At 41.6% G+C, this 18,813-nt stretch overlaps 2 protein-coding genes across 5 annotated transcripts in view; both read right to left on the bottom strand.

Annotated features, from left to right (window-relative positions):
• Positions 1-18,813, bottom strand: part of DHRSX (dehydrogenase/reductase X-linked) — a 168,498-nt gene that overhangs the window by 148,482 nt on the left and 1,203 nt on the right. The window lies entirely within an intron of this gene.
• The window catches only part of ZBED1 (zinc finger BED-type containing 1), a 56,427-nt gene continuing 45,285 nt past the window's right edge, over positions 7,672-18,813 (bottom strand). For all 3 annotated transcript variants that reach the window (XM_086768547.1, XM_086768557.1, XM_086768566.1), the window contains exon 2: positions 7,672-12,408. In XM_086768547.1, coding sequence (XP_086624673.1) covers positions 10,270-12,357 — 2,088 coding nt within the window. In that variant the 5' untranslated portion in view covers positions 12,358-12,408 and the 3' untranslated portion in view covers positions 7,672-10,269. The remainder of the gene's footprint in view (positions 12,409-18,813) is intronic.

The following is an 18,813-nucleotide window of genomic DNA, read 5'->3' as shown; positions in this document are numbered from 1 at the left end:
AATATTGAGCAATGTTAGCAATCATGGTTAGACATTCCCTCAGTGAAATGTCCGTGTCTCAGAAAGTATAATCTGGCAGAAAACAGTCACACTACAAAAAGCAGAAGCATCTCAGAGCCAAGCACTCAGCCTTACACAACTCAGAGGGTGTCTTGGGTAGGATGGGGGCTGTGGTTTTCTTGCCCAATTAATTTTTCGTGAAGGATCAAACCTCTCCTAGGAGAACACAAATATGGTGAAAGGGAAGCAAATGTCATAATTTTATTACGAAACTATGGCACTTTCTTTTTTCATAAAAGCAATCCTGACATGAGGCAAAATCTCACTGCTTTTTTTGGTTATTTACTTTAGGAATAGTAGCTGTCAAATATTTCTTTTCTTTGCTGGCGACAACCCCATTTAAACCTTGCTATATTCCACCACATCTGCAGCATCAATGCAATAATTCATACACCATGATAAAGCCACAAACCCAAAATCACTGTGTTTGTAATGACATCTGTAATTTAGAAACTGCAAGGATGAGAAGCTTGAAACTGGCAGGCTACAGTTTCTGAAAACACCAAGAGGGGGCTGCATGTGTGTATACAGAATTATGACATTTCTACTCTGTAGCTGCTTGAATCTTGAATCTTGCCCTGTCTGCAAGGCAAGGCAAAACCACATAATCTCAGTGACACAGATACCAAAATATTTCATAAGACTATTTGTTCAATGCAGTAAAAGCTTTACCATAACTGAGCTGAATCAAGAATTACACGTCAGTGGCCACGTAACTCCAGCACTATTTGCCAGCACTGAGCGAGAGAGCCCCAGGTAAAGCATTTGTGGTGGGACAGTATCTGCATGGTCTAAGCAAACGAACACATTACGACTCTACTACAAAAATATCTCTAAAAATAATGTCACGGGGTCTGTGGCTACTTCCTCCTGCCTTCCGGCCTTGCAAAACTTTACAAGGCTACTTCAGTGCTCACATCTAAGCCAAATAAAATTTCTGGTTGTGCAACTTGTCCCACACAGGCAGCCTCGTGGCGGAGTCTGCACAAGGTCCTGCGTGACTGAAGACCTCCACCCATCCAACTGGGCTGACAGTAAAGCTTTACATTCCTCAGATGCACTTCTACAACCTCCAGTGTCTTCAACTGAAGCATGACTGAGTAGAATTTTGTTAAACAACTCTTTTTATGATGTAAAGGAACAATTAAGTTTTATAGCTTATTTTCTTGAGTTGCAGCATCTCTAATGCTAACAGAGCTTGCTCTGCCACCTAAATGAGCAGATCCTACTTCAAACAGCCCGAAAAGCAGAGATACCAAGTGACTGCAGAAGTTCCTAACTGCTCGAGGCGAAGTATCACATTTATTGGCATAGTGCTGACCAGAAAGCAAAAAGCATGTATTCTTCGCAAGACACCATCTGCCCATCTTTAGACTCAAATGCTCTATTGGCACAAACACAACCTATTGCCTGGCTCTGGAATCCCTTGGTGCTTCAGCTGCATGAGCACTAAGCAAACACCCAACCCCCTACAACGCTAGACCCCCATTTGCCGCCTCTTCCGTTACAAAGGAGCAAAAGTTACTGTTTATCAAGGAAGGAAGGACCAAGCAATAGAAATGCTAATTCACATCTGCTGAAACTGTTGATTTTATGTTTTCTAAGACTAAATCATCTAAACTGAAACATCCTAGCAAGCAGAGCAATGACTAGATAAAAAAAAAAGGTTGTTCTTTCATTTCTACGCTCACTGAAATACCACGAGTCCTGTTCCATATTACTACCATGTAGGTAACAGGGCAGACAGGGCGGTGCTTAAGCTTAAGCCCTTTAATCTCTGAATTTTACCTAAAAAAGATGTAATTACTTACATTTCATGTTCTCCCACATTTTGGGAAAACACAGTTGCAATTGCCTCCCTCAACTATAGAATAATTAAGACTTATAGCTTACAAGTCATGGAAAAAAATATTTCTCTTACTTCTGAAGTCTACCTACACCTACCTACAGCAAGGACCTCGAGTGTCTGAGTAACTCTCTTTAGACAGAATGGTTCTATGGATACGAACATCTGAAGCACACCTGAAGAAAAAATGGATGCATGGAAAATGAAAACTTATGGTTTGTATCTAAAAAAGCAGCCCACCTCAAAATACCATTGTTGAAAGTATATTCAAAGAGATAAGCTTACGATGCCAGCAGTTTCTAGTGGTTCTGAAGGCAGAGCATGCAAAAAGGATTGCTTTTAGGGATTAAACCCCTAAATCTGTATTTGGACACTTAACTCAAAAAGTTAGAGCAGAGAGTCCAAAGGCTCCTTTTTAGGCCACAACTTGTATCACTTTAATCTTAGCCTAAAAATAAACACCAAATGAATTAATAATTTTGCAGTCTTGATGTCTGCAAACTTGTCACCCAGCAGTCTCATAGTCTGCAGAGTCCTCTTCCCAGGGTGGTCAACCAGTCCAAGGACAGAGCAGGATCGGGGAAAAGCCCTGGCCCATCCCCTTCCTTCAGGCATGTGTGGACCAGAAAGCAGCCCCAGCAACACAAAAACACAGCGAAAACACTCCGGAGGAATCATTTTTCCCTCTGCAGAGCACAGCAAGTTTCCTAACCAGCCTAGAGACGGGCCAGAAGTGCAGCCAACAGATCAACGTTGCCGAGCTGAACCCCTCCCTGCAGGAAGAGTTTACCAGTCTCTGTGTACAACCTACTTTAGACATTTGTGGATCCCATCTCTGGGTAAAAAAAGAATTTTATCTTCCATCAGCTCTAATATGCATTGCCAAAAAAAGGCACAAAAAGCATATGCACTGCTCTTAACAACTGACAAATAGTTTCTTCCATTATCTGTGAATTTATCTCTCCAGAAAGAACTGTGAAATCTTTGAGAACATCAGCCAAATGAAGGGGAGGTGGGGTGGAGTAGGCAGGGCATGAAGAAGGTGGGTAGCCTGTTTGCAAGACTACAAAAGAACTAGTCCATGTGAGCGCTTCAAGTTCACCTAGGGACTGTATCATGCTTTCAGCTACAAGAGGCACAAGGTTGCTCTTTTCTCACTTCATTTCTCTGACCAGGCATGGAGAAATCTCCTAGCAGCAATGCCAGTCTCTCATTCACAGCACTACGGGGTAAATGAAATACCATCCTCAACCTACTGCTCATGCAAACCAGTCAGCAAAACACAGAGCACAAGTGAACTTCTACCTACTTTCACCACGTCTTGAAAGCATGCAGATAACATTCTCCTATTCTTACCCTCAAGAATATGAACCACACAGCCTGCAACATAGCGAAGGCCAGCACTAGCGTATGCGCTATCTGCACAGGAAATAAAACAGGGCTTAAAATTAGAGGCAAGAAAAGACACATATGACACACAGAAGGCTCCACTCATCCAAAAGACTGGCTTCTTCTTACCACAGCACTCACTGCCTTGGGACCTGCCAGATTTATGATCAGTGGGAAGTTCTTGGATTGCATGTGGATACGTATCTGTGGTAGATCAGAAGGGCTGTGTCAAAATATCATTCAGAAACAGCCATTTCAACTTGGGCTCCAACATACTAGAGGACAAGACACAACAATAGCTTGCTCTTCCCTTCTTCTCTGCTGTCTTACTATCAAAAACTCCTCTCTGGCCATTTGGGAGCGCAGGGTTGTGACGCTAACAGAGCCCATCGCCAGCAGCATGGAAACACCCAGAAGTGGTGCTTTACACAGTTCTGAAATGTCGGATTACAGGAAGGTCAGTCATTCAGTATTTTTAAATGCTGTCATGATTTCAGATGGGAATTGCAGACTACTGTTACAATTTCAGTATTTACTGTTATAATTTTCGGTATTTTTCCTAAGGGGTCCCACTTCCTATTTGTTCTCGTCAATGAAGCAATCGAGTTTTGCCGATTTAATTGTTATTAAATTCCTTCTGTTCATGTAAGTTCTGCTGTGTGATCAAGAAACTTAAATTTGGGGCCAAACCCACCAGCATGACCCAGCACGCAAACTCACAGCAAACTGAACTATCAGCCAGAAAACAGAACTGTGCGTTATTTGCAAAAGCACTTTATTTTTCTCACACACACACATTGGAAAACCATGTTTGAGAAGACGAAGGTTTCTCCTGGAGCGCAGCGTTCATGACATGGGACACGATGAGGCTAAAGCTCATCATGGCATGAGCTTTCCTGATGCTGACTTGACATCTTTCTTGTTATGACTCTAAATTCCTATCACTGTAAATCTCACTGATGACTCATGAGAAAAAAGCACATCAAAAAAGAAAAAAAGAAAATGAAACCCTTTCAATCATGGTGTCTATAAAGACAGGGTGATACATAGAGACACAAAATGTCTAAAATTTAAAAGTAGACAGGCATCTGTTGAAGAAAGAAAAGATTAATTTCTTATTCCTGACTGCAAGTATTTGGGGACAATGACATATTCAGAAAATCATATGTAATCAAAGAAATTGCCTTTTTAAAAATAACCTTATTCTTGGGGAATCACTGGTGAATGTGACATCATGCATATGCAGCCATGGACAAATACAGTGAGACTTTCAGTGTACTAAGTAAACCAAAGGGATTAATTCTCTACAGATAGATCTAGACAAATTATTATACTATTACAAACACTTACGGATGCATTTTAATTAGTCTTCAACCTAAAAGTGCTAAAATAAACACAACATTTCTTACTTAACTTATTTCAAATGAAAGTATTCCCTTCTGTCTCTGATACACTTAAAAACAGGACTGCCCTACTGCTTCCGACAGCCGAATGCACATGTACCTCTGGCCACAGTATTTCTAACAGTAAAACCACTATAAATGGTACCCCCAAAATATCTCTCAAATAGGAACTGTAGCTTTAGCCTCTATATAAAATCTTTATTTGAATGCCACAGAACATTATTTTCTGTGTCAGCATTAAATACAGAACTATTTGAATAACCACAGAATTTCCCAGGCACAGCTTCAGCCTAGAGCACAAACTAGTATTGTGTTAAGATATTTACCTTAAAAACCCAGACAACCGGAGCAGCACCAATCCTGTTTCTACTCTGACATGCAATAAGGACTACAGTTGCTTATTATGCCTTTGACTCCAAGTATATTTTCCTAGCTGTGTAGAGCCTGATTCCGCAACGTCTTCCCAGTTACGTGGTCAGTTTTGGTCCAACTGAGCAATGTGTTCAAGTGTACATCACTGTGCCGGGAGGAATCGCTGGCTCTGCCTTTTCGCAGCACGGCACCAGGCGCCATAGCCCCAGTGGACTGGAACAAGGATGTAGTTTAAATTCATTTAAAATCGAGTTAACCTGCTCTCAATGAACAGTCTCCCTCTACGGGAAGAAAAACACGCTGGGGAGCAGGGCTTCTCCTCCTTGCTGCTCACACCAGCGCTCTGTCCAAGCAGGGCCAGGGAGAGGAGATAGGACACAGGAGTGTAAGACAGATAAAGTCAGATTTTGCAAATTAAAGTCACTGGAAATAACTACTAATTGTAATGCATGGAAACCAGCACATGTGCACAGCAGGTAATAGCCTTTTAAACATCTCTGAAAAAAGAACATCTGATCACCACTTCAAAGCATCGCAGATGGCAGCATCACTTTTGTGAACGCTGACCTTTTCTTCTTGCAGCAAGGGAAATCAATACCACTCCGCGTGGAAATATCAATACTAAGTGCTCAAAAATCATAATATTAACATTTCAGAGTCTGAGGGACTCATTTGAAAACAGTTTCTGCAACAGCCTTTGCATTTTTTAGAAGATCTGAAACAAATTTTATCACTAAAATAGTTTTTAAAACACAAGGTAAGCTGAAAGACAGTGTTTTGTTTTGGTTTTTTAATAGTAAACTAAATTCCTTCGTGGCATTTTAAGCCAACTGCAGGGAAACTAAAAATTACTGTAGGGGCACTGAAAATGACTGTAGACACAGTACAAATCTATTTAATTGATTTTTATTGTGCAACCTAGAGGAAATGTCTTTGTATGTAAAAATGACAGCAAATCCAGGGATGTTTTAAAATTCCAGTTTAAATAATATCAAGACATTAGACATGCTTTACTGATGAGCTTTTAAGGCAGATGTAAAATTACACTGTCTCTTTAAATTCTCTCTACAGCACTGAATAATGTTATTAAAAAAGCAAAACCAATTTCTGTAATTTCTCTACATCCCCTAAAAATAAGACACATCCTGAATTTAGCAGACTAGTAATCTGGAGGAAATATGGTGCAATAGACCATATAGTCTGGGGGCGAGGGTGGGGGAGGGAAGCCACAAAATGCTACACAGACCAGGAGCCAAAGCAAGAATCTTCTCAGCATAGCCAAAAAGACAGCCTAGACTAGATAGCACTGCACCACCAGAACTGGGATCACCAGACCTTCAGAAAGACATCATCCTCTCAGAAGGACAAGCAGAAATGGAGACCACCGAAAGGAGTACGATGTGCAGAGACTAAAATGCAGGGGTTTTTTTCAGCGCAGTTTCCTTTACCCAGTTGTCATGGAATATGTAAGATATACTACTTCTGTGTTCAAACCCACACTCTTCTGCTCCTTCAGAAACGACATCCTCGGGCAGCCCCTTCTTTTTAAGCTATCATAAAAAAAGGACAAAATAATGAACTATATGTCACCTCTAAGTTTTTAGAAGTCCTATAAAATATTACAAACAACCAAGTAGTATTTCTTTTGCTTTTAATATTCCTGCTTGCACACAAATGCTCCTGTAAAGCCAATTGGACCACCATGACATTAATTAAAGAAAATCTTCCAAATTAATCTAATATACGGCTGTGACAGAAACTTAATACACCCAATTCCACAAATAATCCTGAACTTTATTGCCTTCATTTAAACCAAGGCATCTTAGGCATGGTTTCCTGGAAAAATTCACCTTTTCAACTTCAGTTTGCTTCGAGGTTTTCCTTTTGTCTTCACAGTAATCCATGATGGCAGAAAAAGGCGAAATGTGTGCAAAGGTTGGTCAGTCACACAAAACTCCCTTTAGTTTTGTTGTTAACCCTAACAAACCTCGCCTACCCCCCTGAATTTTAATTCTGAATTGGAAACACTTAGCTGCTGGCAAAAAGGAATTCTTCTTTTGACATGGAGTACGTATTTTGAGAACCTGTTCAAAAATTCAATTTTCCAGCATGAAAGCACTCAAAAAGTTCCTCTATTGCCCCTCCAAAAAGATGTCTTAGCTGTATCGAAGAGAAAAGGAAACATTAGGCTGTGGATTTAAATTATCTGTCAAGAAACATGAACATAAATCTGACTTAATAGCATAATTTGGAAATGTGTTCTGGGCCCACCCTTGGCAATAACACCATGGTTTAATTCATGTTGTAGCAATATTTAAAACAGCTCTGCAACTTCGGTTCTCCACCCAACTAAACAGCAGAAAATTATGTCGTTAAATGAAAAACACCACACGTATTTAAGCGAGAGAAACCATCTAAACTTCTGATATTTTTCATCTTAATATTTTTTTTAATCCAAAAGATTTGTACAGCATTTTTTTTAATAACTTACAGGATCAAAAGGAAAATAAATGCATAGCTTCAAAACCTTAGAATATAAACTCCCCTTGTTGTGGAAGAGTCATAAAGTGCTGCAGATATGAACACACATCAGACAAATAATCTAGTAACTAACTTATTTTTCTGGTTTATTTAACAATATTCCAGGCTTAGAACATTAAATAAAAATCTCACAGACAATGGATAGGACTAACAATGGCTTGGTTGTTTTGTTGGGTTTTTTAATATTTTTTTTTCTTCTCCTTTTTTTAAAAGACTGCTGAGAAACATCAATTGAACCAAACTACAGTTTCATTTTGGATACCAAAAAAATAAAAAAAAAAGCTGGAAGGAAGAGCATAGTGCATCGCACTGATCTCAGTAAAACTGCTTGTAAGCGTCACTGCGTACATTTAGCCCTAGAAGGATGAAGATGGAAACAGGAGACAGATGCTGCCAAGAGTATAGGCTGAATACAGACCAGGCGAGTGGTGCTCTGGGCTCTGCCTCAGTTGAGAGGGCACGGCTTTGAATTATGCTCGTGTAACAGAGGATCCGCGTGCATTGCACTAGCGCATTTGGGCGGCTCCTCAAGGGCTAGCGGTGGTGGTAGTAGGTGAAGGTGGTGCAAGCAGACAAAACCGACACCAGCTGGCACTCAACGGACTTAAAAACAAAGAGGTCTTCCTGACAGGGGTGTCACAGGAGCTCAGGTAACATAAAAAAGGGCTTTGCTGCATCTCACTCTGTTCCATAATTTGATTTTGCTACCCAAAACACTAGCCAAGGCTGTGCTTTGCGCCTTGGGCAATCACTTCCTTTGGCTGGTTTGGATCAACTCTACTGGCTATACCCCTCCCAGCTTTGTGCACCTGCACATTAGCAAAACCCGGGAAGCTGAAAAAAGTCCTTGATCTCTGAGAAACAACTAATAATATCAGTGTATTATCAAGGTTCTTCACATAGCAAATCCCATACTAAATGCAAAATACAGCAGCTACTGGGAAGAAAATGAGCTCCATCCCAGCCAAAACCGGGACAGTGATAAAAAAAAAAAAACTTTCTTCCTCCAGAACAGTAACAGCCAGTCTTCAACAGACCTCTCTCCAGAAAGCTTGTGCTTGACATAGTCGTAGACTAAAGCCGCAGTGAGGGGCAAAACGTCTGTCACAAAAATAAAACCCCAAGCAAACCTTGACTATAACCAGATAATGCCATGAGTCCTCCTCTACACCTCAGGGAAAAATGGGCTGCCATCCCACTCCATGCCAAGCACCAACTCTAATCTTGTTCATGACCTGCAGTATTTCATAAGAAATGGGGTATTTTGGGTTATTTTTCTTTCTTCGTTTCTGGTTTGCCAAGTTCTCAAAAGGGCTTAAAACACTTAGGCATAGAGACACAAAGGGAGCAATTACAATACACACCAACTAATCGGAAACAGTACTCAAACATTAGACTGGATCGGACAAGTCCACTCTACAAACTGAATCAGAAAGAGACAGGAGAAAAAAAAGAGTTAAGTGCTAACATAATAAGAAACAATGTTAAAGACTCACTAAATACATCTGGGGAAACAGAGGGGTCTCCTTCTTTTAAATATATTTACATAATATTAAAGCTTTTTATTTTGCTTTTCTTGCCAACAAAATTTTCTATGGGCAAAGTCCCCATTTAAATTAAGAGGTTAAGGATTTTATAACAGACAGACTGTTAGACTCGTGACCCATACGCATCTCCTCGCCCTCTCCTTCCCTCGCTCCCTCCGCTGCCGAGGGGCCTGATGCCTTGCCTGCTTTGCACCACGTGCCATCAGCCATAACGTCGGCACAAAGCAAAGGTAACGCACCGCCACCCCGACCTCATGCACTTCCTTACCACTTTGTAAAAAGCACAAGAGACTACAATCAGGGCTTGCCTAGACACACACACACAAAAAAAGTTTTGCCATTTAGCTGCTGCAGTTAAATGGTAAAACTGGACTAGACACAGCAATACCTGTTTAGAAGTGTTTATAAGATTTACACCGCACTGGAAAGGAAAATAACTTATCCCAGTATAAGTGCATCCATGATTCAGCCTATGCCAGCACAGTATCAGTTAAAATAATAATACATCAGTCCCCTAATTGACAGAATTATACCAGCTGAACTATTCTAGCATAGACCAGGCCTAAGACATGAGGTAGTGAAAAAGAAAATCAGGCTCAAGATCTTTTTTCATTCCATAGCATTGATATACTCTAAAAATATTCACTGCTCAGATTTACGGATTTCAAAAATAACGTTTTAAAATCCAAAATTTAAAGCTAACATCCTGAGTCACACAGGAGTTACAAACGGAGACATAAATCTTAAAACCGCTCTTGCTCAGGATCCTAATTCAGGAAAATATTTTTAGGACAGAAAGCACGTAAGCATGTGTTTGTCTCCGACTGAAGCAAGTGGAAAGGAAGCACATGGATAAGTGCTTTCTGAAATCTGGGCCACAGTCAGAAATCACGGTCTTTGTAGAATTTATTTCCTCATTCATTTCAGTGCTGCTTAATCACAAGTCATTCATGTTTTAAGACAGTGGGAAAAACATAGACAATGGAAGCTAAATCAAGTTTGTTACAACTGTTCAATATTTACAGCATCCATAGCATAAAACAGAAGTATTTTTGGTAACTTAAGACAAATACCTTTTTTCTTTGTTATTAAATGTACCGCAGCAGTCCTGTTAAACAAACCCACTGTCTCGGATATTAAAGAAATTGTTGTTTACATTTACCGAGTCATTTAAATTAAAAATCTGTTCCTGTTCCAAACCCCACTCTCCTTCGTCTTCGTCCTCCGGTTCTGCCTCAGACCCATTCCGACTGTTTTCGTACAAAAAGATCTGCTCATCCACGTGAGCTGGGGCTAACCGGTTTCTCTTTGCGCTTACAACATTAGCAGAAGAACCAAAAAGGCGTTCAGGGAAGACCCTTGTGGCCAAAATACACCAGTATTTTTGAAGAACCTTTGGTAAAACTGGAAACAGTGCTAGTCTGTCAGACCACCACTTCAGTGGGTCTTCGTTCAAACCGAGGACCTTTTGTGACTTGAAGTTGCTCAACTCCTCAATGATCTGAGCGTGCCATTCCTCCTGGTCTTCCACGCCTCCTGTCTGGCAAAAGATCTCTGCGAGCATGTTGTTGATGACACTGGTAGGAGGAGGAGTAGAGGAGATGATGATTTTTTTCACAGGGGGCTCTTCTGAAACAGTGAAGAATTTCTCTTCAGTCCTAAAGGTATTCTCTTTTACTTTCTCCAGCAGGCTTTTTGCTTCCTCCACCACTCTATTTTCAACCTGCTGCCGCTCAAAGGCTGAAAGAAAAGGCAGTTTTTTGTAGCGGGGATCCAAGAAAGTCGCAACGTTGAGAAACATGTCTATCTCAGGCGTGTGCTGGTAGGTGCTTGACAACTCTTTAGCAATCACCTCCTTTGCCATGCTGATTTCTTTCAAATCGTTCTCTTTGATGTTCAAGGTAGTATTCAGAAGCATGTGGAGAAGTGGCTTCACCATACTTATCGTCGGGTACTTTGAAGCAGACATCATCTCTGCAACCTGCTTGAAAGGCTGCAGCAGTTCCACCAGCCCTTCGATTGTATTCCACTCACTGGCTTCCAGCATGAGATGGTGGTTGTTGCTGTCCTCCACGAGAACAGCCGCAATGACAAACTGCTGCTCCTTGAGGCGCTGCAGCATAGCGAGCGTGCTTCCCCACCAGGAAACACGGTCGCTTACCAGCATACAGTGGAGAATATTCTGCTGCTTCTGCTTCTCACTCAGCATGTACATCGCGACCGTAGACTGCTGAAAATATTCCACCAGTTTTCGGCACCTGGCAAGAAGGCCGCAGAGTTTGGGGAGCTGAAAAGCTTGTTGTATTCCTGCATTAAAAGTGTGTCCCAAACAAGGCATCTGTACAGGAATATCTAAGAGAGAGCAAGCTTTTACAATGTCTTTACTGTAATCTGTTGTAGCACCAAAGACTTTTGTATTGATCCCCCACTCAATGAATGTTTCATAAAGGACTCGTGTAATAGTCTCTGCAGTATTATCCTCCGGCACTTCAAATGTTTTTAAACATCGCGAGGTCACTGCCAGGCAGTTGGCAGGACTGCTGCTGAGAAAGTGAACTGCGACGGTTACATACGACCTGTTCTGGTTTTCACTCCTCCACATGTCCGTGGATATGCCACACCACAGAACCTCAGTGAGCTCTTTCAGCACAATTTCTCTAATGGCACTGTACTTTTCAGGAATAGCTTTTGTACAGAAGTACTTCCGGCTCGGAAGTTCATACCTGGGGTCCGCTGTTCTCAAGAGGGCCTTGAAGGTGGGTTCATCAACAATAGAGGCCGGATACATGCCCTCGCAAATTAAGCTGATGACTGCAGATGTCAGTTCCTGATGCTTTTTGTTTTCGTAGTTCTGGTAGGTCTTCATGATGAGGCTATCTTGAACAACCTGCTGCGACGACTCCGGCTTGATTTTTGAAAACGCAGTGGCAAAGGCTTCCCTCATTTGCTCAGTGTTACTTTTCACAAATTCGCAGAATTCGTCGGGGTGATTTTTCTCAAGGTGGTAGGAAAGGTTGGACGTGTTTCCTGAATAGGCAATCTGTGCCATGCAAATACGGCAGTAGATCTTCTTCCACTGTAATATGCATCCTTCTGCATTGGTATCAAACCCAAAGTACTTCCACACTTTACTCTTTGCTCTTGGGTGAGCCACTAACTTTAGGTCTGATGGGGAACCTTCTAAACTTTTATTCTCCATTGCTTCTTGGCCACCGTCCCACCTTTTGATCCTTCACTCATTAATGAGTACCTGATAAAGGCAGTAAGATAAAGATACAATGAGAAAGCACAAGTTTGACCACCTTAACTACGTGAAATCAGCGTTTCTGCAATCATATCAAGAAACCTACCTTACTAATTACATTTGCAAATTTAAAGATGAGATTTGCAGGAAGTGTGACCTACAAGAAGCCCATCGGAATGTCAAAAACTGCTGTGAAACTGAGCTAGAAGACTTGAGTAAATCTTGTTCTGGAATTATGTAATTCTGGGTAGAGAAAGTGTAACCACCACCACAGAGCTGATACATTATTGTCACAGAAACTGGTCATCTGCTATAGCATTTTCCTGCCTCTTAAGTTATAGTGAGGGCTAGACCAACATCCTGTTGCCTAAGAGTTACTGAATTTCACTGTTAACATTTATTTCAATTGAAAGCTGATACTGAAGGAGTAAAGGTTTTATTGTTTATTTTGAAATAAGTTTTGTTAGCTCGCTCTAACTGTTCCAGCATTTACTTAAAAAAAAAAACACATAATAAAAAAATCTGTGATGCAAATTATGGCATTAATCTGCTCCTCTGAAATGTAAAGATGTTTTCTGACTGAAATAGAAGAGTTTGAATTTACATGCAGATCAACAATACGTCTGACACCTTTCCTGTCCTTCTCTTTCTGAAATCAAAGACGTCTCCTGAACTACTAGTTCACAATCCTGGTTCCCGGACTAACAGCGCATTATAATTACAGGAAAGGCAGAGAGGGAAGCACTAACAGATGTTATTATCCACATCAGCTGGAAAATAATTTTGCTGTACTTTCTTCAAAAGGCTATAGAAGTCGGGAGGGGGCGGCACTCTACAGACGAGCGTGGCGATAAGGCAAGACTTGGCAATCTGAACCTAAATATCTGCACAGGAAAATACTTCTTGGGCAAATGGTCACATGCAACTACGACTTGAGGTCGACAGCGTATCTGTGTACAGTGCTGGCAGCTGATACCCGCTGGAGCTGATTTCACTGCACCAAAAAGCCAAACCATAGCACAGCATGACTGCATGCTGATGCTTCTCCACGTCTTTCACACCACCAGCCGAGCTGCCATGAGAGCAACAAGCCCTTCGCCAGGGGCCTGGCCAGGATCAGGAAAGAGAAGGAAACCATCAGTTAAACACAGATGCAATCTCCTCCACAAAAATCCAGGGGAAAACAGCAGGAGAGAAACAAGAGGAGCATCCCTGCAGCCAGCCTGAAAGGAATTGTATTGCTCCTTCTCTGCTCATCAAAAGCTGCACCTGTGGCTCAGCCCAGAAATCCCTGGGTGCTAAGACTGGCTAGTTGGGGGAAGAAACAATCTGACTTTTTCATATTGCTGCAAGGGAATATTAAAAAAAAAAAAAAAAAAGTGTGCGTGCAAGCTTCCCTGGTGTGCTTTCTGCTGTTGATGAGCATTCCCAAGAGAAAACATTTTCCCTCTGAACTATAGCTGGTATTTTGCAGCACTTTCTGAATGTCCTGAATGAAAAACCAAAGACAGGTTTACCAAGACTAAACATACTTAAACACAGCTGTTGAGTTAGAAGCAGAATGGGAGATGCAGGGCAAGCATTTTACTCGATTTATTCTGAAGATTTACTTCTGGGTGTAGACCTTTATTTTTTCCCCTGAGGGGGGCAATGTTCTGACTACTAGCATGCCCTCTACTGTGATTCATTCACTGCCTTTTAAGTTGCCAGGATAAACTATTGATTCAACATGGTAATGCCGCCTAATTCCACAGATGTGCATATCAACAGCACACAGGTATGCAATCCCACAAAAACTGATAATTTTGAAAGACAAAGTGGTGCAGTGTATAGTGATGTAACCCTGCCACGGCATCAGACTGTGCTTTGGTAAAATAGATTGTATCAGGATGTATTATTATTGCTTTTAGATCCCTCCATTTCAATCCAAGACATGGCATCTCAAGGAATTACAGACACTCCTGGTATTTTATTAAATCTTACAGTTTCCTTTGCAGTTATGTGGCAGTTCCTGAAAGCAAGGAAGAAGGCACGATAATAAGAGTTGATGTGTTTTTAATATTTAAAATTAGTATGACACACCTTGGATCACAAAAAGTTCAACAGAGACTGAAAAAATACAAGTTATCTTAGAGCAAGGCAGTGTTATAGATTCACCTTACCCATCATTGTTATGTATGTTACAGCTTTGCCATTATTTTCAGATGGATCTGGCACTTGGCAACAGTGGCACACCGTAGCATTTCCACACTTAAGGATATGCCAGCATAACACAGCCTTTATTATAACGCTGTAAACCACACTTCAGCTGTCATAATAGCTCGAATATAAACTGCTAATCTTCCCGACCTCTCCTAAAGTGTTACACAGGATAACTGGCACGGGGCGGGGGGGGAGGGCGGGGGCGGGAAAACAAACAAAAAAAAACCTGACAAACCACCACAAATACACCCCTCTCATTTTTCTACACGACGACGTAAATTTTTCCTCTTTCAGTGAAACAAATTGTTCATAGTCTAGGCTTGGCAAAAAACAGATCAGCTTCAATTCTGAGCCAAACTGAAGACACCAACACCCTGCAGAATGAAATCCGTTGGGCATGAAGCACCTCATGGCCTTCAAGAAGTGCCACAGCTTGCTACAAGGGCAGCTGATGGAAACACTCTCTTTTTAGCTTGCCAGACTTTCCATGATAAAAAACTAGTGCCACTCTGGTTTGCTGAAAACCCTTCCGCACACAGAGGCCTTCAGGCTACAAACGTGCCTCTTCCTTTCTCCCCTGGATTCCCACCCACACTGAAACAGAGTGCACCTTCGGAGAAGCTGCTTTTTTTCCTCGCCTCTTCCGTGCAGCTGGCCAACACCGACAGCCAGTACCAGGGCCAAGGCTTTTAGGAGCCTGCAGACAGGATCCTCTGCCGGCCTCGCAGCAGACTCGGCTGTCACAGGAGAAGCAAGGGCCCAGGTTTCCTGACCCTAGCACCTCATCCCTGCTCTCCTTGGGATGGGCTGTGCTGCCTCCTCACACCTCTCAGACCTCTCTCACTCTCCTAACAGAAACTCACGACTCCCCTGTGCAGGGCAGGGCTTGGGCCAAAATACTGAAACTCCAGCGACGACACACATTTCAGAGGACAGCCATGCTACCATCACACTGAGCAGGGCTTGGTTTCCCGAGTGGCGAAGAAAATAGGTTCAAAACCCATACGAGAGTCACTCGGATTGTGAAACCAGGCACGGGGATGTCGGGAAACGCGGGGCGTGCAGCCACCCTGAACCCTTAGCTCTGCCCCCTCACACATGCATGGCCATGACACTCTCTCTAATTACACAGTAGGTATCGTCGTAGGTATTGTCGTCGCACAACCCTTGCCTCATTCAGCAGAGGGGCAACCATCAAATGAGTGTTTCCTCACTTCTGAAACAATCTAAATAACTCTCTCAGGTGTGTGCGTGGGGGAGAGGGATTAGTTGTTAGACGCAACTTTATTTTTGCCTGCTGTTAATCCTTCCTACCTGGTCGCTTCTCTACTCACCTCTGTGTTTTTTATAACCTAGAGCTCGTACAGCTTTGAGGAAGAAGTCCTCTGTCTATCACTATGCTTTACTCATATAACAAACCCTCAATACATGAATCAAAATTAAGAGATGCATGTTCCCAAATTAGTATTTCACGATTAATTGTAAAGAAACTTGGTACAAATGATGATATTGAATAACTAGAAATTGGGGCAAATTAAAAATATGTATGAAATTTCAATCACTGTTAAGAAGATCAGGAGTCATCTTTAAGGTGTTCTGAACTTCAGCCACATTACCACCTTCTTCAGAGCCAGCTTTCTACACACCGCAGGTACCAAATTTAACTACAAAGACTTCAAAACTACAGAATGTTCAGCATTTAGTCTTCCCCTACAAAATTTCAATGAAACATGTACAGTAGCAGAGAAAATGCAGGAGGAAGATGCCAAATAAATTCCCTGAGAAGCTTTTAAAGCACCGAAAGATATTATTATTATATGAACCATTTTTGTTACCAGTAGGATGACTTCCAGTGACCACTTTTCCGGTGTTAATATCCTGGTGTCACAATTAATATATTTTTGAAATCAATCTACTGATTATATTTTTGTTTTTAAAAAGCCGTTTATATCAAGATCTTTAGTCATGCAGGGCTTTTTTTTTTTCTCCTATTAATTAAGATTAAGCATTGTAAAAAAAAAAAAAATCCAAGTAGTAATTTCTAATGAAATTATTGGTTAGACCACTGAACACTAACACAGTTTACACTACATATCGGCACTTACACTTTTTCTGCAATTAGTACTTGGAAAAAATGTTTTAACGTAAATTAAATCTAAGTTCCCCTTTAGTTCTGCACACTGATTTTAGTTAGCAAAGCAATCACTGACTGCACGCCGTTTATCCTCCAAGCTCCGTATTTCCTTTCCCTGAGCTTCAAGACCAGAACGTCAGACCAACTTCCCTACTCTCTGCTGGGGTGGGGGGGAAGACTCACTTCAATAGTGAATATTACTATATTTTCACTCTGCAATGCAAAACAACTACCAAGTTTTTGCACTGAATCTAGATTTCAGAGCTCAAACTGCCCTCTATCCCCAAAAATCCACTCTATAAAATTAGATGAACCCCAGAAGAATGTGACAAGACAGATGGTCACTTTTACAAGCCACGTGAAAGCACATGTTCCAAGAGCGCACAACTCTAAGTTAGGGTAAAGAAAAAAAAAAAAGAAAAATGAAACTAATTTGGTTTACTCGGATTGAAATCCTGAACACTTCTTCCTAGCAAGTGCAAAAAAAGCAAGCTCTTCTTGGGAAATCTGGAGGCAGAAGGGCTGCACTGAAACCAGCCTTTGCTCACCCATGGAGTTCAAGGATGAACTTCCACGGGAGAGCTGCACCGCTGCCACATGAAGAGTGGGAAACCTGACAGGGGAACAGGGGCCAAGGAGACCAGATTGGAGACAGGGCTGACTCCGCCGCCCTGCCCTTCCTAGCCCCAATTCTCCGCTCCAGGCTCTCCCTGGGGATGCACCCTGACAATAAAATGCCTGTACTGGTGACAATTAAGAGACATCCTCTCAAAAAGATATAGAAAATTTTAAATGTGCGCACCTTTGTAGGTTACAGTCTGGAAAAGTTACTTGCTGTTTTCTTACAGTGAGTGTACTTTACTGGTCCAAGCTTTAATTAAGCATTTCACTTTATTAACACTTTCACTTTTTGTTGCACTGCAGTCGTTATTTTGAAGTTTTTGTGGAAACAAGGTTAATCTGGGTAAAAAAGTTCCCATTGACAAGCTGATTCACTTTTTCAAGCAATGGCTGGACACCGCGAGTCAAAGCAAGGCAGCAGGTAACTGCCAAGACGCAACTATGAACAAACAACTATCTGGAGGAAACTACTTGTCCTTGGAAGAAACCACCTCAAGTTAGGGCTGAAAGAACTTTCCACATCTGTCAAATCTGCCTTGGTCCTACTCAGGCAGCTGACATTTCCTAGGTTGGATCTTCACTGCCTTCCTCCGGCATTTTCCAAATTCAACGTGTTGTTTTTTTTTTTATATACAGCAGCTAAGAACGGACTGCAACAAAACACTCGGGTCACATTTTCGTTATGCTGCTTCTCTATGGTTTGAAAAAAGATCTGGAGAGTGTTAAACACCCCAGGCACAATACTTACCTTTACTCTGCCAAGAAAAGCTAATGCTAGAAAAATGCTCAGATGACTTCAAACTTTACGCACATCTGCCCTTTTTGTCACCAAGGTTCTCTAGTTTGTTTGGGGATTTTATCTCTGTCTTTTGAGAACAAGAAAGGAGACTCCCAGCCTATCAGAAGTATCAGGAATTAATAAAAAGTAGACAAAACACTACCCAAGTAAGCCACGTGTGATGAAACACAGAAATACGGCCTTACTGTGTGGTGTACTTGTCCTACCTCCTCCTCAGTGCTTCAGATATTCTCTAAAACAATGTCCTCATCTGCCTCATCTCCTTACCGAAAAACTATGCCCTCTTATTTTTTTTTTTATTGTTCCTCTGATTAAAACTATCGACAGAGCCACAAAGTCTCACTTGCTGCTAAGCACAGAAGGTTTAAGGAACTGACTTGCATGCCATTGTGCGCTCAGCTCTGATGACACCTTATGCGTCCGTCTGGACTCCTAGTTTCTTCTGTAAGTTTATAATCTCAGAAGCAGTATAAAGTCTTCAAGAGTAACGTAAGGAAAGAGGAAACTGAGACCTTTTGTTTTTCTGACAAACTGAAAGTTTCCCCTAGTCAGTATTAAACATGCTGTTGACCCAAACTGGAAAAGTGTGAAAGCGTAACTTCCCCAACAAATAACTAATTTGAAGTCCCTCGGAGAAAACTACAGGTGTCACTCA

The sequence above is a fragment of the Chlamydotis macqueenii genome, chromosome 1 (assembly GCF_036417535.1).
Source record: "Chlamydotis macqueenii isolate bChlMac1 chromosome 1, bChlMac1.mat, whole genome shotgun sequence".
NCBI classification, from domain to species: Eukaryota; Metazoa; Chordata; class Aves; order Otidiformes; family Otididae; genus Chlamydotis; species Chlamydotis macqueenii.
This window is presented reverse-complemented; position numbering and strand designations above follow the sequence as displayed.